Raw genomic sequence first — 24,659 nt, 5'->3', positions numbered from 1 at the left:
GGTGTTTGTTTTTTGAGATAGGATATTGCTATGTAGCCCTGGAACTCCTTGATATATTGACCAGAATGATGTCAAATTCAGAGCAATTCTCCTTCCTTGGCCTCCCAAGTGCTGGCATTACAGGTGTGCCACCAAGTCTGGAAATATTTTGTTTTTCAAGACAGGGTTTCTCTGCATAGTTTTGGTGCCTGTCCTGGATCTCGCTCTGTAGACCAGGCTGGCCTCAAACTCACAGAGATCTGTCTACCTCTGCCTCCCGAGTGCTGGGATTAAAGGTGTGTGCCACTGCTGCCCGGTCCATGGTGCACATCTTTAACCCCAGCACTCGGGAGGCAGAGGCAGGAGAATCTCTGTGAGTTCCAGGACAGCCAGAGCTACACAGTGAGACCTTGTCCCAAAACAAAACAACAAAGAAAAGTGAAGAGTGGAAGATGAAAAGATGTGGGGAGGTTAATGAGGAACGAGGCCCTGGATTTGAAAGAGAGCAAGAAGGGGCACATGGGAGGGTTTAGAGGGAAGAAAGGGAAGAAGGAAATGATGTAATTATATCACAGTCTCAACAAATGAAACGTAAAGGGAGATTGTTTTTTTCTTTTAAATAGGGTCTCACTAAGTAACCCTGGATGGCCTGGAACTTAATATACAGACCAGGCTGGCCTCAAACTGGTGGGGATCCTCCTGTGTCGTTCTCTCAAGGGTTACAGGTGTTCGCCACCACATCCTGTCTATTTCCTTTATTTCCATGGCCTAGACATCAAAGGACGTACACTCTGCCAGTGAGGTCCACCTGTAACCCAACACTCAGGTGACTGAGGCAGGTAGATCATGAGTTTATTGTCAGCTTGGACTATCACATGAAATCCTGTCTAAGAAAACCCACCCACCTGCCCACCAACCAGAGTCTGACTGTGGTGGTATGTAACTGTAATTCCAGTTCTGGAGGGCAAAGAGAGAAAGGTCACTGTGAACTCTAGGCTAGCCTATTCTACACTAGTTCCAGGCCATCAAAGACTCCATAGAGACCTTGCTGCCACAAAACAAAAAAATTAAGAAAGGTGCACATGGGCTGCGGAGTCAGATTCATGTTTATTTTTTAGAGTCATGGACTCATGTACCTGAGACTGTCCTGGAACTCGACATGTACCCTAGGCTGAGCCTTGGACTCCTAATCCTGCCTCTACCTCCTAAAAGCTGGGGTTATAGGCATGTGTCACCAGGCCTGGCCAGGTCCAGGTTTATGTCTTGACTTTGCCACTAACTAACTGAGTAATAATGGAAGCTTTGTCCGTGGAACAAAGATGGCCGCACCAACCAGAGGAGAGAAGGAATGTGACAAGGTTTGGAATGTACCGTAGTAGGCATGAGAGAGGTCACAGATGGATGACATTGCTGGCCCTAAGGAATTAGCTTTCAGGGACAGAAAAGCACAAGTGTTTGAAGAAGAGACACTTACACTGGTTTTTTGTTGTTGTTGTTGTTTAACAAAAGTTTATTATGGTGTATAAAAGACTCGAGACAATAGTTTATTCTAGCTATAGGTAGCAATGGGGAAAGATGATACAGAGGGAACAGAGGAACAAAGGAACGGAATGACGCGTTACCATCATCTCAGGCACAAGCAGTCTCTCTCTCTCTCTCTCTCTCTCTCTCTCTCTGTCTCTCTCTGGGTCCCACTATGTCACCCTGGCTGGCTCAAAACTCAGAAAGATCCACCTTCCACTGGAGCGCTGGGATTAAAGGCATGTATCACCCTGCCTGGTTTTGCCATTTTTCTTTTTTTTCTTCTGAGACAGGGTTTTCCTGTATAGCCCTGCCTGTCCTAGAGCTCACTTTGTAGACCAGGTTGGCTTTGAGCTAACAGAAATCTGCCTGCCTCTGCCTCCTGAGTGCTGGGATTAAAGGCGTGCGCCACCACCACCGCCTACCTTTGGCTGGATTTCTTAGCTTCCATCTGTTGGCTGGATTTCTTAGCTTCCATCATCTGTTGGCTGGATTTCTTAGCTTCCACCTTTGGCTGGATTTCTTAGCTTCCACCTGTTGGCTGGATTTCTTAGCTTCCATCTGTTGGCTGGATTTCTTAGCTTCCATCTGTTGGCTGGATTTCTTAGCTTCCATCTGTTGGCTGGGGCCCTTTCTCTTACGACTTTTGCTTTTAGCTCCCTGAGCTTCCTCTCTGCTCCTCTCTGTGTATCTTCCTTATCTAGCTCCTTGGTTTCTGGTTTGCTCACGCCACCTTCACGGCTGGACATGGCAACTGCTGTCCCCTCTCCCCACTGTTATTAACCCCTTCCTGAACAGGACTCTTCTTCTGACACACCAGGAAGGAAATGGTCACAGTAGGTGCCCTGCGTTCACTGACCACTCAGCTTAGAGGAGCGGCAGCTGCTTCCAGGTTGCCTGGCAATGGCTAAGGCAGAAGGAGGTCCAGAGGCCTCTGATAAACCTTCGAGGCCCTGAGGTCCTTGCTCAGGTCACGCCTAAGGGGCAGAAGCTTTGCTTTCACTGTTAACAAGGTATAAAAGCAGCAGTAACGAAGTATTAGTCAGACAGCTCAGAAGCAGCACTTCTCTCCAGACACTCGGTTCTACTCAGTACCATAACCATCAATTCCCGATGCTCAGAAACCTTACCACCCAGACCTCTAGGAGGGATTCTTTCCAGAACTGGGGAAGCAGAGATGAGGTTCCCTAAAATAGCAAAGCTTCACATCTTTGTAAGAGGAATAGGGTTATTTTGTAGGGGAGGAACTGAACAGGGCAGGGGACAGCTAGGAGGGATCCAACGTGCCATGCCCTTCCTCAGGATAGAGTTTCACAGGGTGGGCTGAAGCAGACAGCTCTCTGCCTCTATAGGAAAACGGGAGATTTAGAACTGGAGTCAGGAGCGAAGGGAGGAGAAGAGGAAAGGGTCAGGTTGGACCGGAAGTGAGGACTGGAGGACTTGGGGTATGGCTCAGTGCCGTCGTGGTTGCCTACCATGGGTGAGACTCTGGGTTTGGCAAGACCCAGGATAGCAAAAGGAGAGGAAGAGCAAGACTCCACCCATCTCTGTGCTCTCCGCAAAGGCCCAACCATGGTTCATACCAATTTAGCCTTACCGATCATCAAACCATTAAAATCCTTCCATACTGGAAAGACATCACTGCCTTGGACCCTCTGATAATCTCCCAAATGTCCTGGCTTGCCGTCAGGGCCTCTGTGTCTCCCAGCATGGCAGGCAGCCTCAAGGTTCTAGTTAAGACTATGGCCAGTGTCTGTTCTGATTCATTGCTGCTCCTTCAAAGCCATCTTATACTTTCACCTATTACTCCAAAGTTCACGGCTAACCCAGCTCAGAAGGCCTCATTTCCCGCTGTTGGAAGCAATGTCCTGGTGTGGGAGGTCAGAGGGACCAAACGGGAACATGGCTCCTAGTTATCTGAAGGAATCAAGGGTCCATCCACATCGAAATGGCTTTGGCGGGATATGCAGGCTTCATCGATGACGTTCTGGCCAGCCAACAGCGGGTCATCACGGGGCATGATATCATCAATATTTACGCTTTCTCTGAAGACTAGACCACACAGAGAAAAATGTCAGGTCCTGATCCAAGTTGGAAGCTCCCAGCTCTAGCAGGAAAGGCACAATCTGGGGCTGAAGGGGCTCTTGGGAAACGGAAGAAGAGGGTGGGACATGGGAGACACCTGCGTTTCCTAACATAAGGCATCACCAGGAGATGAAGGAGGAACTTGGAGCTCACCTTCTGGTAACGGGTCAGAGAGAGGTAGCTAAGGTGTTCCCATCTCGCCCCGTCAAGCCTTATCACTTTCTTTCCATACCGTCCATGTTCAGAGAGAGGTAGCTGAGGTGTTCCCATCTCGCCCCGTCAAGCCTTATCACTTACTTTCCATATCATCCATGTTCAGAGAGAGGTAGCTAAGGTGTGTTCCCATCTCCCCCCGTCAAGCCTTATCACTTACTTTCCATATCGTCCATGTTCAGTTGCTGCAGGTCATCAGGTAACCCTGACTCTGGCAAGAGCTGCGATCCAGGTCTCAGGTCTGGCTCCAGCAGTGTCTGTGGGGCCACACAGAGTGTGGGGTTTAGTTCCAGCTCTGTCCCCAGATCCAGCCCTGTGTTCAGCAGTGTCTGTAACTCCAGGTCCTGTTCTAACTCCATCGGTGACATGAGCTCCGCATTTAGCTCTAATGAATCCAGTTCCGGCTCCTGTTTAAGCTCCAGAGGCGGCTGCTGCTGCTCGTCCACATGTCTAGGTGTGCAAGGACAGACAACGGGGCAAGACTCAGTGAGTGAAATACATTGAGAATGGCAGAGCGAGCTGGGGCTGTGTTTCCAGTCTAAGAAGGTGGCCGGGAGCGAGGTGTGCACACCTTTAATCCCAGCACTCAGGAGGTGGAGGCAGATCTCTGAGTTTGAGACTACTCTACATAGTGAGACTCCTGCCTGGGGGGTGGGGGGTAAGGCCTAGAGACCTTGGGCTTTATAATCAAGATTTTAGGATTTTTGTTTTTGTTTTTGCTTTTTGTTTTTGTTTTTGTTTTTTTTTTTGAGCTGAGGATCGAACCCAGGGCCTTGCACTTGCTAGGCAAGTGCTCTACCACTGAGCTAAATTCCCAACCCTATTGTTCTTTTCTTGAGACAGGGTCTCATGTAGCCCAGGCTGGCTCTCAAATCTCTACATAGCCAAGGCTAGACTGGAACTTCTTCTGCCCTCCACTTCCCCAGTGCGGGAATCAAAGGCATGTACCGCCACATCTGGCCTTGAAATCAGGTCTGTTAGAGTTCGAGTCCTCTCATTTATGAGTTGGGCAAAGCTCAGATTATCATTTACAATTTTTTAAAATTTATTTTTATTTTCTGTGTGCAAGCATTCTGTGTGCATGCCTGGTATGTGATGGAGGCCAGAAGAGAACATCAGATCCCCTGGAACCGGAATTATGAATGGTTTATAAGCCACCATGTGGGTGCTGGGGACTGAAGCCAGGTCCAAGCAGCCAACTGTTTTTAACTGCTGACCCATTTCTCTAGCCCCTCAGACCGTCACTTAAATGGGAATAATGAGGCTTAAAAATTCTTGAGAGGCAACAGGATGGTTAAAAGCAGAATTCTGGATATCATTCAAAACAATTTACAAATTTAATGCAATCTCAACCCAACGGTGATCTTCCCAGAAATAGAAGGAAGAAACTTTATGTGTGTTCTCAAAAGACCCCAATTATAGAATAGCAAAGCTGGAGGCTGGGTGTGGCGATCTATGCCTGTAATTCCAGCCTTGGGAGGGAAAGGCAGGGGAGTCAGGGGTTCAAAGCCAGCTACAGCCATATAGTGTATCTGAGGTGCATGAAGCCCTGACTCAACAACAGCTAACATAACAAAATAATACTAAGATATAATAACCAAAACAGCACACTACCAACATAGAGCCAGACATCGGAGCCAATGAAACAGAATACAGACCCAGAAATAAACCCATGAATCTACAGCCAACTCGTTTTTGACAAAGGCAACAAAAACACATAGTGAGAGGAAGCACAACCTCTTCGGTAAACCAGATGTCCACCTGCGGAAGGCTGAATCTAGATCTGTATCTTTCACCAATACGAAAACCACGGAGCCAGCCAAATGCCTCCGCCGGTAACGGTATCTGCTATCAAACCTGACAGCTTGAGTCCCATCCCATGACCCACGTGGCAGAAAGAGGGGGCCAACTCTTGCAAACCGTCCACTGACCTCTGTACACATGTTGTGGCATGCACGCACATGTGCGTGTGCGCGCGCGCATAAAAATAAATACAATCTAAAAATCAACACGGGGGGCTTGAGAAAGGGCTCAGCAGTTAAGAGTGCACACTACCAAGTAACAGTCAGAGTACAAAGTGACAGAGTGCAGAAGACCCAAGTTCAGCTCCCAGCACGCATGTACGGTGTTCACAACTGCCTGTGGCTCCAGAACCTCAGTCCTCTCGGAGTGGAGGACTCTGGCCTCCACAGGCACCTACGCTCATGTGTATGTACCCACATGCACACACATACATAGTTAAAAAGAATAAATCTTAAGCAGGGCATGGTGGTGCACACTTTTCATTTCAGCACATAGGAAGCAGGAGCAGGCAGATCTTTGTGCATTTCAGACCAGACTGGTCTACACAGTGAGTTCCAGGCAAGCCAAGTCTGTGTGGTGAAAGCCTGTCTCAAAATAAATCAACACAAAAGAGATCATCGAGACCTAAACATAAAGCTTGAAATTATAACGTTCTATAAAAGAAAAAACCTCGGGAGGAGAGATGGCTCAGAGGTTAAGAGACAGTACTGCTCTTGAAGAGGACCTGAGTTCAATTCCCAGCACTTGAACTGGACAACTCACAACTGCCTCTAACTCCAGATCCTGGGGATAAGAAAGCCTCTTCTGTACACACACAGTGCCCCCCCCCCCACCTCCACCAGACACATACGTATAATTAAAAAAAAATCTTAGAAGGAAAAGAAAAGCCTCAGAACACTGGTATAAACAATAACACAGCCCCGAAAGCACATAAAAAAAAAGCAAAAACAGACTAAATGCAATTAAATCAAACTAACGATATTCACAGCAAAAGAAATAGTCAGTAGAGTTAGCAGTTTATGGAGTGGGAAATAATACTTATTAACTATTCACTCAAGAAGGGATTAACCTGCAGGAGCTGTAAGGAATTAAAAAACTCAACAGTAAAGAAAGCAAACAAGGGGCGGGAAAGACGGCTCGGTGGTTAAGAGCACTGGCTCCTGCAGAGAGCTGGAGTTCAGTTCCCAGCAACTGCGTGGAGGTTAACATCTGTAACTTCAGTTCCAGGGCATCTGATGCGCCCCCTTCAGGCCTCGGAGGGCACAGAATACATGCAGTGCACAGGCATGTAGGTACAACACTCACACATGTAAGTAAAAATGAATATATCTTTAAAGAGCAAATAATCTCACTTACAAATGGGCCGAAGGTCTATTTTTTTTTTCTTTAAGACAGGTCTCATTATGTAATCTAGACTGGCCTCAAACGCTCAGTCCTCCTGCCTCATTCTCCTATGTGCTGGGATTAGAGGCACATATCACCACACCCGGCTTGGGCTGAAGATCTGCAGAGACACTTCTCAAAAGAAGATATACAAATAACAAAGTATATGGGGAAAAAAAAGTGTTTAGGCGGGGCTGGAGAGATGGCTCAGAGGTTAAGAGCACTAGCTGCTCTTCCAGAGGTCCCGAGTTCAATTCCCAGCACCCACATGGTGGCTCACAACCATCAGTAATGAGATCTGATGCCCTCTTCTGGCATGAAGACAGAATACTGTATACATAATAAATCTTTTTTAAAAAAAAGTGTTTAGGCACCAGGAAAATACAAATCAAATCCACAGCAGGATATCATCTCACAGTTAGAATAGCTAATTGAAAGAATCCAAAATGCCAGGCTTCCACCTATAAAAATCCCAGCACTCAGGAGGCCAGGGCGGGAAGAGTGTCACATGTTCAAGGCCAGTTATGGACTTAATAATGAGCTTCCGACAAGCCTGGGAAACAGAGTGTGATCCTGTTTCAGAAACCAAACAACCAAACAAACAAAAGACGCAAAGTAGAAATGGGCTGTAATCCCAGCACTTGGGAGGCAGAGGCAGGAAGACCAGGAGTTCAAGAGCAGCCTCAACTACTTGAGACCTTGCCTCAAACAAAGGGGCAGGGCTGGAAAGACGGCTCAGCGGTTAAGATCAGTACTACTGCTCTTGCAGAGGTCCTAGGTTTGATTCCCAGCACCACATGGCGGCTCCCATCACTGTAATCCCAGTGCCCAGGTATCCAACAGACACTCTCTTCTGGCCTCCACAGGCACCAGGCACGAAAGTGGTACACAGACATAACATGCAGGCAAAACACCTGTACACATCAAATAAAAATTTAAAAATTTAAAAAACAAATGCTAATGATGATGAGTTGGTTAATATAATGTAGGTGTGTATCAAATTATCACACTGTACCCCATAATACATACAAATATTATATGACAGCTATAAATTGAAGGGGGAAAAAAAGCCAGGCATAGTAGCTCATGCCTTTAATTCCAGCACCTGAGAGGCAGAGGCAGGAGGATCTCTGTGAGTTCAAGGCCAGCCTGGTCTACATAGCGAGTTCCGGGCCAGCAGGATTCTGTCTCACACAGAACAACAGCAAACAACAAACAAGCCAGTAAACTCATTGATCAATCGGCAAATGAATGAATGATCGGACAGACCTGGATCATTCAGTAGCCATGTACCTTCAATATGCTGCCTCATCACACCGAAGCACAGTTTCTTTCTTTCTTTCTTTCTTTTTTTTTTTTTAGTTTTTTCGAGACAGGGTTTCTCTGTGTAGCTATGATTATTCTGGAACTCACTTGGTAGCCCAGGCTGGCCTCGAACTCACAGAGATCCGCCTGCCTCTGCCTCCCGAGTGCTGGGATTAACGGCGTGCGCCACCACGGCCCGGCTGGAAGCACAGTTTCTTTTTTTTTTTTTTTTAGAATTTTTTTTTTTAATTTATTTTAATTTATTTTGCAATACAATTCAGTTCTACATATCAGTCACGGATTCCCTTGTTCACACAGCACAGTTTCTTTAGCTGACACCAGTTGTACCTCACAGGCCAAATGTGAAGATTCAACAAAATAAGTAAACACACAAAACATTTTGCTAGTACCCAGCAATAACATACTTGTAATATGATCACCACTGTAAGACCTACTCCAGTGGGTCCTCATAAGGGGTAAACAACAAAACATTTTTTAGAAAACCCGGTACTATGCTTGGCATCAGGAAGGGTCTCAACGACATAAGTGGTTGTGATCATGGCTGTCGGGGAACTCACGTGGAGACAGCAGAAAAGATGGCAGAGAGGCAGAGGAGAGAAACTGCTGAGTTGGGGGTTTGTAACTCACCTGTTAGAGATCACAATGAACCTTTGTTTCAGGTATTTCCTCTGTTCTTCAAAATTAACTGTGGGGACAGACAGCAGGTGGGAGAGATCAACGTATTGAACACACGAGTCAAAGTTCCCCAGGTGCAGGATGGTCCCTGACAAGTGTACCTCCCTACCAAAGAGCATGCACTGTGGACAAACGTGTCTCGTGTGTGAAAGGAGGGAGCCGGATTGAACAGTATCCGAGAATCCTTTCATTTTAGGAAGGATGTCTGTCAATGATCCCAACCTTTTTCCTGGTAGTAGCACCCAAAAGCTTCATCCCGAGGGATTCTGGGATAGAGGAATCGTAGCGGATTCTCAGGTATGTTCTCTTCGGCAAGAACCTGGTAGTGGTGGATGATTTCTGTCAGTGGGAGTCTCTGTAGCACTTCCTTGGTATAGGGCTGCACGGAGTAGATGAGCACTTTATCTGAAGAACAGATGTGTAGCAAGAGGGCTTGAGGGGTGAGACTACCCCCCGAGCTCCCCGCCCTAGCTGCCCAACCCCAAAGCTACTACAGGGTCCAGGCAGAGCCCCAGAATCCAAGGGTAGGCAGAGGGTCAGAAAGGGTGGGGGTGGGGTGCCTGGCAGAAAACAGAGACTGAGGAACAGCCCGGGGGGTGGGGTGGGAGAGGGGCTGACCATCATCCTGGTGTTCCACCCAAGAGCAAGTAATGCCCCCTTCAGAAGTTTCACTGAAGCGCAGGAGAAAGGTGCCAGAGACCGTCTTCTTCAGCAGTCGGCGTTCCTGGCTCCGGCTCACGAAGCCCATGATGCGCCTGGAGCAGACGAAGCCGCTGTAAGACCCCAAGGTCCCTGTCCCACTTGTGCGGAAGTGGGAACCGGGATATGGCTCGGTTTCTGTCACTCACAAACGTTTTCATCTTGATCAAATCACGTAACTTTAGAGACAATGCGCCTACCCCCCAGGTTTGAAGAGGTGTGAGGTTTCAGAGAGGATGCACTGATGAACGGCACAAGGTGACAGATGGCCAGAGGGCTCAGCAGATGAAGGCACCTGCCACCAAGCCTGGCCACCCGAGTCCAACCTCTAGTTCATGATGGAAGGAGAGAACCCACTCCTGCAGACTGTCCTCTGACCGCACGCACGCACGCACGCACGCACGCAGCACATGCACATGTACACGCACACAAAATACATAAAAATATAACAGAGTTGGGCATAGTGGCGAATGTCTTTAACCCAGTTCTGGAGAGGCAGAGACAGGTGGATCTGTGAGTTCAAGGCCAACGTAGTCTACACAGCAAGTTCCAGTACAGCCAGCCACAGCTACATAATAGAGAAACCCTCTCTGTCTGTCTGTCTATGTCTGTGTGTGTGTGTGTGTGTGTGTGTGTGTGCGCGTGTGTGCGTGTGTGTGCGTGCGTGCGTGTGTGTGTGTGTGTGTGTGTGTGTGTGTGTGTGTGTGTGTGTGTGTGTAAAAAGTAAGGAAGGCCAGGTGATGATGGGCAGTTGCCCAGGCCTGGGTCTATTCCCAACTCTGTCCACTGAGCAAGTTCCTAGTTTCTCCGAGCGAGACTGGGTGTCCTCATGAGACTGAAGGTGGAACTCTTCACCACCCAGTGTGGTTTTAAGGACTATATGAACAAATTCATGACGGCACCCAGCGGGCTCCGCAACACAGCGGACACCTGAAAAATGCGGGCCACAATTACTAACGGGAACCTCCCACCAGTTTTGGTCTCTCCCGTGGGTCACAGGGCGGGGCGCACGACGTCCACTTCTGAGCCCAGTGGGAGCAACGCTGGACAGGAAGACTGAGGAAGGCCTTACCCATCATTCCAGAGATCCTTCAGGTGGTCATGGACCAGCTCCAGAATTTTGTCCAGCCATGTCCAGAAAGGGATCTTGCCAGGGGGGCTCTCTCGCTGAAGGAGGCATGGAAAGGCAGGAAGAAATGTGGGGCTGCCTTTAGTGCAGGGAAGGGTCGTGGCAGGGCCAGTATTTGGACTGGGGACTGGAGGGACACAGGCTGTAGGGAGTTAGTTACCTTATAGAAGTCTACCCAGGACAATGATGCTTCCTCCATCTTGCAATTCTTTCCTGTGGGCCAGAGTCACAGATTGAAGAGGCCACAGGCCTGGCAGAGGGTCTGGAATAGGACACCACGGGGTAGAGGAAAGCTAGGCTAGGGAAAGGCTGAGAGGAAAGAAGACCGTACCAAATAGCTTGGTCCTCAGCATGCCCAGCTGCTCAGAATTGAGGCCTCGGCCAATGTAGGAGGAGAACTGCCAACTAAGAACAGGCCCCAGCAAGCTCCAGGGGGCTTTAGGAGGTTGGCAGAAGAACTGGGGGTTCTGTGGGGGAAGAGGGAGGAGAGACGGCTCAGAAGCAGCCCTTCCCACCACGCCTCCACTCCTCTCTGCTCCTCACCCATTCACCTTATTCTCCTACCTGGGGGGTTGAGCTGAGCATGTTGAACCACAGAACTGAGGCCCAGGCAATGGAGAGCTGATTCATGTTCGAAATGATCACCACAGGGAGTGTGTCCGTCTGGGGAAAAAAATCCGGGGTCACAGTGGTGGCCGACATCTGCCTTGGCGCCTGGGTGACGTCCTGCTCCAGGACACTTCCGTCCATCCGTGCCCTCCTGTGCCGCCTTCTAAATCTGCTGCCTCTAGCCCTGCTTTCTCTCACTCACCTTCAGCTCCATCTTCAGACCCTGGTACACGTACTGCACCACGAAGTTGATGATGTGCAGCTCCTCTGTCACGGCCAGCGGCCCCTGGAGAGTCACAGTGATCAGAGAGGTCCCTTTGGTGAGTCCCTGGCCTCAGCGCCCTGTTCTGGTGAGTCTCCGGCCTTACCTTGCTGTTACCTTTTCCTGTACCCACAGAGCGTTGCTCCACCAGCGTCTGTGAATTGGGGAGAAACACAATGCCAAGGAGGGGACCCAGGGGCCAAGACCTGGAAATGCGCCAGCCCGTTCCTTTGGATTAGCTGCCAATTCTATCAACCCTCCTTACCAAGAAGCCAAAGTCCCAAATCAAGCCTTGTCTTTGGCCCTCCTCAGGCATCAAGGATTTATGGTTTGAGGTCAGAATGTTGAACTTTCGGAAGCTGTTCCAAGGAAAAGATAAATGGAGGCAAAGAGCAAGGTTATTGTCTGTCTGTGTCTCTGTCTCTGTCTCTGTCTCTCTCTCTCAGGTTTCACTATGCAGCCCAGGCTAGCCTTGTATGTTCAGCGATCCTCTTGCCCCAGGCTCCTAAGTACTGAAATTTCAGGTGTGTTCCACCACGCCATGCTCAGAGTTAAAGAATCAGCAGGAAAGGGACAGTGAGATGGCTCAGCAGGCAGAGAGGCTTGCTGCCAAGCCTGATGACTTGAGTTTGATCCCCAGGACCCGCACGGTGGAAAGAAAGAACAGACTCCTACTAGCTGTCCTCCGACCTGCACATATTTCCGTATTTCTCTCTTGATCGTACACACACATACACACACACACACACACACACACACACACACACACACACACACTCTCTCTCTCTCTCTCTCTCTCTCTCTCTCCGTGAGTCAAATACGAAAAAAATTAAAATAAAAAATATAACTTAGCAGGAAAACAGAAATTCCACTTCATTTCAGACTCCCCCTTCTCCTGTCGTCCAAGTCCCGAACCCCCTCCCTTCTCTGCTGGATGCTCACCAGGGTTGCCCCCTCCCTTCTCTGCTGGATGCCCACCAGGGTTGCCCCCTCCCTTCTCTGCTGGATGCCCACCAGGGTTGCCCCCTCCCTTCTCTGCTGGATGCCCACCAGGGTTGCCCCCTCCCTTCTCTGCTGGATGCCCACCAGGGTTGCCAAGTGTGGTTGTGCAGATCATGTGTGCAGTGTACATGTCCGCATCAGGCACCTACCCTGGTAACTCTGAATTCCTGAAAAGAAAGAAGAAGAAGAAGAAAAATCAGTGGTTCTGTGGGGGAGGTGGAGGAGGGGGGGACGGCTCAGAAGCAGCCCTTCCCACCAGGCCTGCACTCGGGAATTTGGGGGTCAGGCAGACCCTAGAGCTCACTACCTACATGGCCTGACACACTGGTAATACCTACCTGGGGGAGCTGTCAGTACAATGAGGTAAGCCTGAGACATGCATGGCACCTGGCTTGTGATCAGTGAGCGGGAGGTGGGGATGTTTTGTTGTTGTGGTTGTTTAGGTTTTTTGTTTGTTTGTTTGCTCTTTTTTTTTTCTTTTTTTGGGGTTGGTGGTGGTGGTTTAGAGACAGGGTTTCTCTGTGAAACAGTCCTGACTGTCCTGGATCTCGCTCTGTAGGCCAGGCTGGCCTGGAACTCACAGGGATCCTCCCGCCTCTGCCCCCAGAGTGTAGTGCTGGGATTAAAAGGGGCGCACCTGGCTTGGGGGAGGTGTGTTTACTTCTGTAAGGTAGAACGGAGTGGACAAAAGGCGGCCTGAGGGTCCAGCTGTGCAACCAGTACCCCTGGCACCACCTATTCCCATGAGCCATCTTAGTGACATCCTCCGGCTGCCTCGACTCACCTGTCAATGAAGACTTCTGCTTTGAGTGATTCATTGCCCTCCTGGAGTCTCACCAGCAGCCTGGGGGAACAGGAGATGGAGACAGTGGTCAATCACTGCTGCTGCTGTTGTTGATTTGTTTTGGAGACAGGGTTTCTCTGTGTAGCCAACTGTCCTGAACTATTGCTGTAGACCAGGCTGGCCTTGAACTCACAGAGATCACGCCTGGCTTACCAATTCTTGATAAGTCCAGATGTTTAGAGAAAAGGGTGGGGGGATTAGAAGAGGAAAGTGAACCGGAGGAGAAAGAAGAAATTTCCATCAGAGAAAAGATCTGCACTCAGAAAAGGCACAATGGCAGAGTAGGGAAAATGAGGCAGGAGTTAGAAAATGCAACCTTGCCAGGCGGTGGTGGCACACGCCTTTAATCCCAGCACTCGGGAGGCAGAGCCAGGTGGATCTCTGTGAGTTCGAGGCCAGCCTGGTCTACAGAGCGAGATCCAGGACAGCTGGGGCTACACAGAGAAACCCTGTCTCGAAAAAGCAGGAAAAGAAAAAAAAAAAATGCAACCTTGGTCGGACAGTGAACTTGCTCCCGGTCTTCAGGATGAGGGGTCGGTGGGGAGTTTGGGGCATGCAGGGCTGGGTTTCCACCACAAAGGACCTAAGGAAAGAGGCGTGGAGAGGTGGTGACAGCTCAGTGTCTGTGACAACCATATCCCCGTGTTTCTTCTTCGTTTCTCCCACCACAGACCCCCCCCCAGGCCACCAGACCTTTGGAGCAGGCGCTGTAGTAACTCTGTGACTTGGGCATTCTGCAGGTCCACTCCTTGCCTAGACATGTCACCCTCATAGTGAAGACTGTGACTCATCTCCTTCAGCTGTTGCAGCAGTTGCCGAAGGTGGAACAAGAGTCTTGCTCCGTCCGTCAACCTGGGTGACAGAGTACGGGGAGAGGGGATGTGTAAGTTTTAGGGGGCCCCCTGAGGTTCTGAGTGTCCTCTCTTTAATGACATGGAGAGTTGGAAACTGACTTGAGCTAAAAAAAAAAAAAAGAACCTAGAGCCAGGTGTGCCTCTGCACCCTCGTGCGCCCACACTCAAGGTTGAAGTGGGAGGGTCAAGAGTTCAAGGCCAGCCTGGGCTATACAATGTGACCCTGTCTCAAAAATACACACATACATACATACACACAAGGGGTTAATGATGTTGCTCGTTTGGTAGAACGGGCACAAAGCCCTGGGTTTGATCCCTGGCACTGTATAAACTGCGTAGGGGCACACACTGGAAATTCCAATACTAAGGCGGCAGAGGCAAGATCAGAAGCTCACCTACAGCTATAAAGTGAGTTCAAGGCCTGCCTGGGATACGTGAGACTCTGTTACAAAAAAAAAAACCAGAATCCAGGAAGCATACGGAAGAGTATTCAACACACTTTTTTTGTTTGTTGTTTTTATTTGAGACAGTTTCTCCGTGTAGCTTAGGATATCCTGGAGTTCGCTCTGTAGATCGGCCTGCCTCTGCCTCCCGGGTGCTGGGATTAAAGGCGGGTGCCACCACTGCCCAGCTCAGAACCATCTTTAGTAGAACCCCAAGAAAAACGTGCCTATGGCCTGAGAGATGGCACAGTGGGTAAAGAAGTACTCACAAAGCAAGCCTGATGTCCTGGAACCCATCGAGAGGAGGCAGCAGAAAACAGGCTCAACAGAGTTGACCTCTGACCTCCACACGTGCAACATGTGTGCCCTTCCCATCACATACACACACACACACACACACACACATACACACACACACACACACACACACACACACACAGAAAATGGGGTGTGGGGAGATGGCTCAGTGGTTAAGAGCACTGGCTGCTCTTCCAGAGGACCCAGGTTCAATTCCCAGCACCCACATGGCAGCTCACAACTGTCTGTAACTCCAGTTCCAGGGGATCTGACACCTTCATGCAGACATTCATGCAAGCAAAACACCAATGCACATAAAAATAAATAAATCATTAAAATTTCTTTCTTTTTTTTTCAAGACAGAGTTTCTCTGTGTAACAGCCCTGTCTGTCCTGGAACTCACTCTGTTGCCCAGGCTGGCCTCCAACTCATAGAAACCTACATGTTTCTGCTTCCTGAGTGCTGGGATTAAAGGTGTGAAGGTGTGCATCCCCCCACTCCCCAGCTCCATTTTCTTTCTTTCCTTTCCTTTCTATTTTATTTAATTTTTATTTTTTGGTTTTTTTGAGACAGGGTTTCTCTGTGTAGCCCTGGCTATCCTGGAACTCGATCTGTACCAATCTGCAGATCAAGGTGCCTCTGCCTCCTGAATGTCCATTTATTTTATTTTATTATTATTATTATTATTTTGGTTTTTGGAGACAGGGTTTCTTTTTTCTTTTCTTTTTTAAAAAGATTTATTTATTTATTATGTTCACAGTGTTCTGCCTGCATGTATACCTGCACACCAGAAGAGGGCATCAGATCTCATCATAGATGGTTGTGAGCCACCAAGCGATTGCTGAGAATTGAACTCAGGACCTCTGGAAGAACAGTCAGTGCTCTTAACCTCTGAGCCATCTCTCCAGCCCAGGTTTCTCTTTTCTTTTTTTTTTTTTTTTTTTTTTTTTTTTTTTTTTTTTTTTTCGTTTTTCGAGACAGGGTTTCTCTGTGTAGCTTTGCGCCTTTCCTGGGACTCGCTTGGTAGCCCAGGCTGGCCTCGAACTCACAGAGATCCACCTGGCTCTGCCTCCCGAGTGCTGGGATTAAAGGCGTGAGGTTTCTCTTTTCTTAAAGATTTATTTTATTAAATAAGCATGGTAGCCCGTGCCTTTAATCCCAACACCAGGGAAGCAGAGGCTGGAGGACTGGTCAGTTCAAAGCCAGCCTGGTCAACCCAGTGAGTTCCAGGCTACCCAGACCTACATAGTGAGACCGTGTCTCAAAGGCAAACAAAACCAAGGGTAGAGATGGTGTTCAGTGGGGGAATCGTGACTGTGCATTAATCCATGACTTTCCCTTACTTCTTTACCAAGGCAAAGACTGGACTCCGGTCTCCCTGAGTTGTGAGGGCAAGAAGCAGGGTATGAGACGGTCGAACAGGAGACGCTGACAGAAGAGGCACCGCTTCCTGCAGTCTTTCCTTCCCCTCCCCTGCGCTCTGCCCCAGCCCTTCACTGGCTGCCCCTAGACATCACCATGTACAGAGCGCCCTGAGGACTAGGTCTGGCGCGCGCACGAGGATGGAACATTTTTCCCTCTTACCACCGTTCCAGCTGTTCCAGCTGCAGCTCCGGGGGTGGGGCTCCGATGCAGGACCTCTGCTGCTGCACCCTCCACTCATCCAGTTTTGGCAGCAACAGGTCGACCAGGGTGGTTAATCGGCCTACGAGTGCTTTGGAGGTATCCAGCACCTCCTAGCCGAGAGAGAAGGCGAGGAGGGCTAAGTACCTCTCTCCGCCACCCTCATCAACCAGCGAAGTGGCCGGAGCCCCCCAGACCCCTCCCCCCGGGCCCCTGCTGCCCCGCCCCGTACCCTCCTCTTCACCTTTCTCATCCTGTCCAGTTGGTTAGCTGTTGTCTGTACAAGCTGCTGCTGTTGGTTCTGATGGGGATCCAAAGACGATGTCTTCCCTGAAAGGCAAAACCAAGAGTCAGCTCACGGACTCCTCTGCTCTTTCCCGTCTCAGTCAGAAACAGGGAGTGACGGGTGGAGGGAGAGGCAGGGAAAGCCAGGCACAGTACAGGCACCGAGGGTCCCATGGGCACATTCTAAATGGACCAGAAGCCCGCTCAACCTGCCAAGGCAGTTTGCTGCATAATCCCTCCGTCACTGACTAGCTGTTCCTCAGCTGCGTCTCTGGTCCACCCTCTACAACACACCCTGGCACCACCGCTGTGTACAGGACGATGGACGCCGACATGTACGGCTGAAGGTGACTACTGCTCGCTGGAGCATTCAGCTTCTGTCATCGTCTACACTAGGTCCCCAAGATGGCCTCTGCCTTTCTCCCGCTTTGAGCGGACCTACTTTGAGTGAAAATCATGTATCTGAAGCTGAAGACGTCGTGCAGGTCTTTCAGTTGTGTGATGGATCTCACAAATATCTGCAGAGGAGATGGGACCCCAATAAGGCTGCTTCCTAGGGGGCAGAAAAGCTGAATCCTCTCCATCCCGACACTTGCCATATCCACCAACCTCAACCAGAGCCCTTAAATCCAGGATTCGGGATTCAATCTCAAACTGCTGGCCTTCCACTGCTGCTTCAGGAGCTGGCCTGGCTTGTACCTGAAACAAGAGGTTCTGAACACGTTTGAACTCTTGACTTTTCTTTTCTTTTCCCAAGACAGCGTCTCTGTGTAGCCCTGGCTGTCCTGGAACTCCCTCTATAGACCAGGCTGGCCTCAAACTCAGAGATCCTCCTGCCTCTGCCTCCTAAGTGCTGGGATTAAAGGCATGCACCCCCTACCTCTCAGGATGAACTCTGACTTTTCATCCCTAAAATCGTGACCTGAAATTATTCTGCAGGATTTGGGGAGATCCTGGTCAGAGACAAGTTCCCTGAGTCCTTGCCATGGTATCTTTCTATCCCAGGAGCATTCAACATCACCGCCATCATTTACCTCCTGAGTCCTTTGAGCCTGATTCAGAATTCTTTTCTCTTCCAGGAGAAGGTTAAAGATCATCTCCGCCAACTTGGTAGGGCCATTGGAAAAGGTCTAAGTGGGAAAAAGAGAAGGATCGATCCATTAAAACTACCTCAATGACCTGTCAATCCAGACCCTGCTCTTAGTCTCCCCAGTATTTTCCCTCACTCAAGGTCCCTGGCCGTCTCCTACGTATATCTAGACTCTGTATCTACCTCTCTTGGTCCTTTATTCTGCCCCAAGTTCAGACTCTGCTCCTTCCTCCAGGTCAGCCCCCTCCCTTTGCATCTTTAGGAACAATTCTGTACCCCAACCATTAGTCCAACTCTTCTAGGTACCTGGATATCCCGGCTGAATTTTCGCAAGTTATGCTGTAACAGAAAACAATCAGGGTCTGAGCTGTAGTGGTCCCACTGGTTCAGCTGGTCCAAGATGGTGAAGTATAGCATGTTGGCCGTGGAATGGTCATTGCCCAGCACAACTTCCCTCCTGAGGACCAGGCATGACAAGGATCAGGAGCTCTGTCATGTTGCTGCTGCTGTGAGATCTCCCACCCCTCCCCGGACGTCTCTAGAAGCCTGTGGGCTCAGGAGAAAGGAACCACCTGAACTCCCCAAGCCCTCACCAGTTCTGGCCTTCGATCCAGACAGCCAAGTGCTGCCGGACGTCCATCGGCAGGACGCTCCGTGAGTAGAGCTGGTGCAACTGGTCCAGGAACGGGCTGTCGAGATTCTGCAGCATCTCCCACTGCGCCATCTGGACTCTGCATGGAAAGGACGCCAGTTCTCAACGGGACATTTTACTGAACCAAATCATCCACAGTCTCATGATGATCTATGAATTTATTTTTGGTTTATAAAAAGCGAACAGGCAGGCAGCGGAGGCAGGACTTTCATCCCAGCACTCGGAAGGCAGAGGCAGGTGGATCTCTGTGAGTTCAATGCCAGCCTGGTCTACGGAGCGAGTTCAGGATGGCCGGAACTGTTACACAGGGAAACCCTGTCTCTGAAAACAAACCCAGGGTCTAACTCAGTAACCCAGCTGGCCTGGAAATCACAACAATCCTGTCTCAGGCTCCTAAGTGCTGGGATTTAGGCCACCAAATCTGCTATGTGATTTTTGTTCTAATTTAAAAATGTTTCAATTATACAATTAAAAGACACAGAAAAAGGGCTGGAGAGTTGGCTCAGTGTTTAAGAGTACCTGTTGCTCTTCTAGAGAACCAGTTTTTGATTCCTAGGACCTACACGGTGACGCACAACCATTTGCACTCCAGTCCCAGGAGATCTGATGCCCTCTTCTCACCTCTGAGGCCATCAGGCACATAAGTGATATGTCTTCATTCCATGTAGGCAAAACTCGTACACATAAAATAATTTTTAAAAGATACAGAAAATAGCCGGGCAGTGGTGGTACACACTTTTAATCCCAGCACTCGGGAGGCAGAGGCAGGCAGATCTCTGTGAGTTCAAGGCCAGCCTGGTCTACAGAGCAAGTTCCAGGACAGGCACCAAAACTACACAGAGAGACCCTGTCTCAAAACAAACAAACAAACAAAACAGATATATAAAGTGTTAGTTTACATTGCTCTACTCTCAATCTTGGTCTCTGTCCTTTCTTTTTAAAAGTAGTTCTTGGGGCTGGAGAGATGGCTCAGAGGTTAAAAGCACTAGCTGCTCTTCCAGAGGTCCTGAGTTCAATTCCCAGCCACCACATGTTGGCTCACAACCAACTGTAATGAGATCTGGTGCCCTCTTCTGGCCTGCAGACAGAACACTGTATACATAATAGATAAATTAATATTTTTTTATTAAATTTTTTATTATTAAGAAAAAATTTTCATTTATTTTATACACCAGTCAAAGATCCCCCTCTTCCCTCCTCCCACCCACCCCCAGCCTCCCCCTCCCAACCCACCCCCTACTCCTACCCACAAGAAGGCAAGGCCTCCCATGAGGAGGTACATCCAGTAGAGGCAAGTCCAAGCCCTTCCCCTGCCTCAAGGCTGCATGAGGTTGTCCATCATAGGTAGTGGGCTCCATAAAGCCCGCTCACGCACCAGAGGGGATGGAGAGAAACCCGGTGCTAGGGAAGTTGCCAGGAGTCACCAAGGATGACCCCAGCCTGGGCTACTAGCCACAGTGAAGAGGGAACCGAACTGAACGGGCTTGCCCCAGAGATCAGACCGGTGAATACCCTAACTGTCATCACAGAGCTTTTCTCCAATGACTGACGGAAGCAGATGCAGAGATCCACAGCCAACACCAGGCAGAGCTCCAGGAGTCCAGTCACAGAGAGAGAAGAGGGATTCTGTGAGCAAGTGCATCAGGATCATGATGGGGAAACATGCAGATAAATAAATCTTAAAAAAAAAATTTTTTTGGTAGCCGGGCGATGGTGGTGCATGCCTTTAGTCCCAGCACTCGGGAGGGAGAGGCAGGTGGATCTCTGTGAGTTCGAGGCCAGCCTGGTCTACAGAGTGAGTTCCAGGAAAGGCTCCAAAGCTACACAGAGAAACCCTGTCTGGAAAAACCAAAAAAAAAAAAATTTTTTTTTTGTAAAAAGTAATTCTTATTACAGTTTGCTGCAGTTTTTCCAGGAATACTATTTCATAGTTGCAGTATGTGGTACTTCTTGTTCAAATGGTAACTTTCAGAATGATGCCGGGCGGTGGTGGCGGTGGTGGCACAGCCTGTAATACCAGCACTGGGCAGTTGGGGTCAGGCTCAGCTACACAGATCAGGCTGGACTGACTACATGAGACCCTGACTCAAAAAAAAGGTGACTGAACCATGGAATAGTGTAAGCATTGTCTATGTCCACCTTGTCCAACCTAACAAACAATATTCCCACTGTCTGATGCCATCTAGCTCCTCCAGTTAATTCACACTGGTCTTTGTATTTGTTTACGCTGGAAGGAGGCATCATCAATGAAGATGAATGTTGGTCTTGAGTGGTCGTGATTTTTGCTGGCCCTGGAGCTTTCTCTAGGGGAAGGTAAGAAAATACACCTCACCAACTGCCCATCAGCTAGGCAAGGACCTCCATTTAAGGTGTCTGAAGTGTCACAGTGAGTCATTCAGTCTCTAAGACTGGAGCATATTTATGACTTCTGTCGATCCCTGGCCTTCAGGTGAATTACCAGATTTGTAAAGACCCAGAAATTTCACATACACTGTGTGGCTGGAGAGATGGCTCAGAGGTTAAGAGCACTGCCTTTTCTTCCAGAGGTCCTGAGTTCAAGTCCCAGCAACCACATGGCGGCTCACAACCATCTGTAATGAGATCTGATGCCCTGCAGGCATACATGAAGAAAGAACACTGTATACATGATAAATCTTTAAAAACACCAGGGTTGGAGAGATGGCTCTCTCCTAGAGGTTCTGAGTTCAATTCCCAGCACCCACATGGTAGCTCACAACCATCTGTAATGAGATCTGGTGCCCTCTTCTGGCCTGCAGGCATACATGCAGGCAGAACATTGTATTCATAATAAATAAAAACTTTTAAAAAAAAGGATATCATTAGGAATCATTTCACTGATTTTTTTTTAATTAGGCAGAGCTCAGGAACCCTCAAGAAGAGGGGGAGGAAGGACTGTAGGAGCCAGAGGGACCAAGGACACCAGGAGAACAGGCCCATAGAATCAACTAAGCAGGGAGTCACAAGGCTCACCGAGACTGAAGGGGTAAACATGGAGCCTGCCTGGGTCTGTGCAGGGCCTCTGCACACATGCTGTGGTTGTTTAGCTTGGGGTTCTTGTGGGACTCCAAACAGTGGGAGCAGGGGGTGTCTCTGACTCTTTTGCCTGCTGGTGGGACCCCTTTCCTCCTACTGGGTCGTCTCTACTAGGTTGCCTCATCCAGCCTTGATATGAGGGTTTGTGGCTAGTCTTATTGCATCTTGTGATGCGGTGTTCGGTGTGCTGGGAGGCCTGCTCTTTTCCGAATGGAAACGGAGGAGCAGGGGAGCTGGGGAAGAGGGGATGCAGGGGGTGGAAGGGGTGGAGGGAGGGGAGGCTGCAGCTGGGATATACTGTATGAGAGAAGAAAAAAATAATAAAAAAATTATTATTATTATTACACCGGGAGCCTAAAAGATCAGGAGAAACAAGCACACTCGTGTTCTTCAAAGTGACATGATTCTACTACAGAGCAAACAAAAAGCTAGGGCCCATGAGCTGGCTTTCTTCCCCTGAAAGCAGAATAGGGAAGGGAAGAGATTGGGCAGGAAATCCAATTTTTCTTCTCTCTCTCTCTCTCTCTCTCTCTCTCTCTTTAAGCAGGGTTTCTCTGTGTAGCCCTGGCTGTCCTGGAACTCACTCTGTAGACCAGGCTGGCTTCCAACTCACAGAGATCCGCCTGCCTCTGCCTCCCAAGTGCAGGGATTAAAGGCGTGTGCTACCACCACCCAGCCCAATTTTTCATAAAACAAACAAACAAAAATTATTTATTTGTGTGGTGTGTGTGCGCGTGCATGTGCGTGCGTGCGTGCGTGCGTGCGTGCGTGTGTGTGTGTGTGTGTGTGTGTGTGTGTGTGTGTGTGCCTGTGTGTGTGCCTGTGTGCGTGCACACACAAAGAGCTGGGGCAGAGTGGAGCAGGGCTGTGGACCAGAACAGGGCTTCAAATTCCCTGGAGTTTGAGTTTCAGGATGTTGTGAGTCTTCCAGTTCAGTGCTGAGAACTGAACCTCAGTCCTCTGCAAGAGCACTAAGCTCCCTTAACCACTGAGCAGCCATCTCTCCACCCCCAGGAGCCAATTTTTCATTTTAGCCTTTTAATAACCCTTGATCAGCCGTTACTGGAGATCAAATACAGGACTTCTCTTGTGCTCTGTGATTGCTCTAGCTGAGCTACATCTTCATTTGGGTATCCGACTCTTTAAAACTATATACTGTATTGCTTTTTGGTTTGGTTTGTTTTTTGAGACAGGGTTTATCTGTGTAACAGCCCTGGCTGTCCTGGAACTCACTCTGTAGCCCAGGCTGGCCTCAAACTCACAGAGATCCGCCTGCCTCTGCCTCCCGAGTGCTGGGATTAAAGGCGTGTGCCACCACTGCCTGGCCTGTATGGTTTTAAAGAAACAAAAACTTCATTTTAAGGACAAGATCCCAGTTTTTCAGAAATTAAAGGGCAAGTATCAAAGTAAGGGAACAAGTAAACGCTGAGATTTAAATAAGAAACTAAAACATAAGAAAAAAGAAGTTGCTGGGTGTGTTGGCACACACCTTGAATCCCAGCACTCTCGGGAGGCAGAGGCCCAGGCTCATCTACATAGCAAGATCCAGGACAGGCAGGGCTACACAGAGAAACCCTGCCTCAAAACAAACAAAAAAGTCTTCTAAGTGGACTGTACTGTGGCTTTAGGAGCTGCAATGAAGTACTTCCTCTAGCTTCATTCTCTCAAACGCCAATTTTGCAGTAAATAAGGTTTTTCTGAAATAAATTAGACTTTGTGTGTAACCTTAAGCAGTTTCACCTTCTAGGACTTTATAGTTTACATATATAAAATACATATGTATATTATTTGTATATATATGTATGTATGTAACATTACTGATGCCTGTTTTTATTTATTTTGGTAAGGATCAAAAATTATGTGAAGGGGCTGGAAAAATGATGGCTCAGCGGTTGAGATCCTTGGCTGCTCTTCCAGAGGACCCTGGGTTCGAATCCCAGCACCCACATGGCGGCTCACGACCCCCACCACTCCAGTCCCAGATCTGACGACCTCTTCTGACCAACACAAGCATTGCAAGCATGTGGTACACAGACAAAAATACGCTTGCTTACAGGTTAAAATAATAAACAAACGGATAGACAGATACGCAGAGCAGAGGTTAAAGCTTTGCCTTAGGACCAGGAACAAATGCTACATGCTCGGCTTCAGGGAGTTGCGGAGGAGTTCTGGAAGGAAGTCGACAGGGTTGAGAAGTAGAGCTAAGCGGGGGTGTTAACATCCTGCACACGCCAGAGCATCAGCTTCAGCCAGTGAGCTGCCGCCTTATCCGCAGGGGCATCGCTGAGGGTCAGGAGCCCTGACTTCCCGGGACCGGACTCGCTCCTCCCTGCTCTGCACACCCTCTCGGGGCCTGTACCTTCCGAGCGTCCAGGGCCGCTCCTCCCAGTGACTCCCGCGGAAACTTGCAATCCTCCAAGCGGCTCCAGAGCCCACCCCGCCCCCGACTTCGGCGGACCCAGCCCGGGAGCGGCGGGACGGATCACCGAGCTGCGCTGTAGACCCGCGGTTCCGGGCTCCCCGGAGCGGCAGGAGGCTCGGCCACGCCCTCCCCCCGCGGGGCACTCCCATTGGCGGAATCGTAGCCCCGCCCTCCGCTGGGCGGGACGAGCGGCTGGGAACCTCACGGCCGACTTCAGAGACTGGCCGAGAGGCTCGCATTAGCGCCTGCCCCCCCCCCGGCACCCGAGAGGGGCGGAGCCCCGTTAATGTCATGCTCAAGAACTCAAGCAGCTGACTTTCCCGAACCTGCACTCTTAGGGAAAGGAAACGAAACTAGAGTGTGTAGAGGCACCAAGGACTCCAGAGAAGGGGGTGGGACTTGCATTTCA

At 49.3% G+C, this 24,659-nt stretch overlaps 1 protein-coding gene across 1 annotated transcript; it reads right to left on the bottom strand.

Moving 5' to 3' along the window:
• Nucleotides 1-1,464: 1,464 nt before the first annotated feature.
• Nucleotides 1,465-24,376, bottom strand: Stat2 (signal transducer and activator of transcription 2). Its single transcript, XM_052753642.1, has 24 exons — nt 24,188-24,376; nt 18,716-18,853; nt 18,429-18,579; nt 18,067-18,162; nt 17,642-17,731; nt 17,475-17,550; nt 16,992-17,077; nt 16,709-16,860; nt 14,224-14,382; nt 14,021-14,113; nt 13,471-13,530; nt 12,836-12,853; nt 11,950-12,043; nt 11,791-11,838; nt 11,625-11,708; nt 11,378-11,476; nt 11,145-11,280; nt 10,974-11,026; nt 10,757-10,851; nt 9,604-9,740; nt 9,208-9,390; nt 8,938-8,995; nt 3,959-4,248; nt 1,465-3,552 (listed from the first exon to the last, which is right to left on the bottom strand). Exons 2-24 carry the CDS (start codon nt 18,844-18,846, stop codon nt 3,410-3,412), a joined length of 2,532 nt encoding a protein of 843 aa, XP_052609602.1. The 5' UTR covers nt 18,847-18,853; nt 24,188-24,376; the 3' UTR covers nt 1,465-3,409.
• Between the last annotated feature and the right edge of the window lie 283 nt (nt 24,377-24,659).

The sequence above is a fragment of the Peromyscus californicus genome, unplaced genomic scaffold, assembly GCF_007827085.1.
Source record: "Peromyscus californicus insignis strain IS unplaced genomic scaffold, ASM782708v3 Scaffold_24__1_contigs__length_46423439, whole genome shotgun sequence".
NCBI classification, from domain to species: domain Eukaryota; kingdom Metazoa; phylum Chordata; class Mammalia; order Rodentia; family Cricetidae; genus Peromyscus; species Peromyscus californicus.
This window is presented reverse-complemented; position numbering and strand designations above follow the sequence as displayed.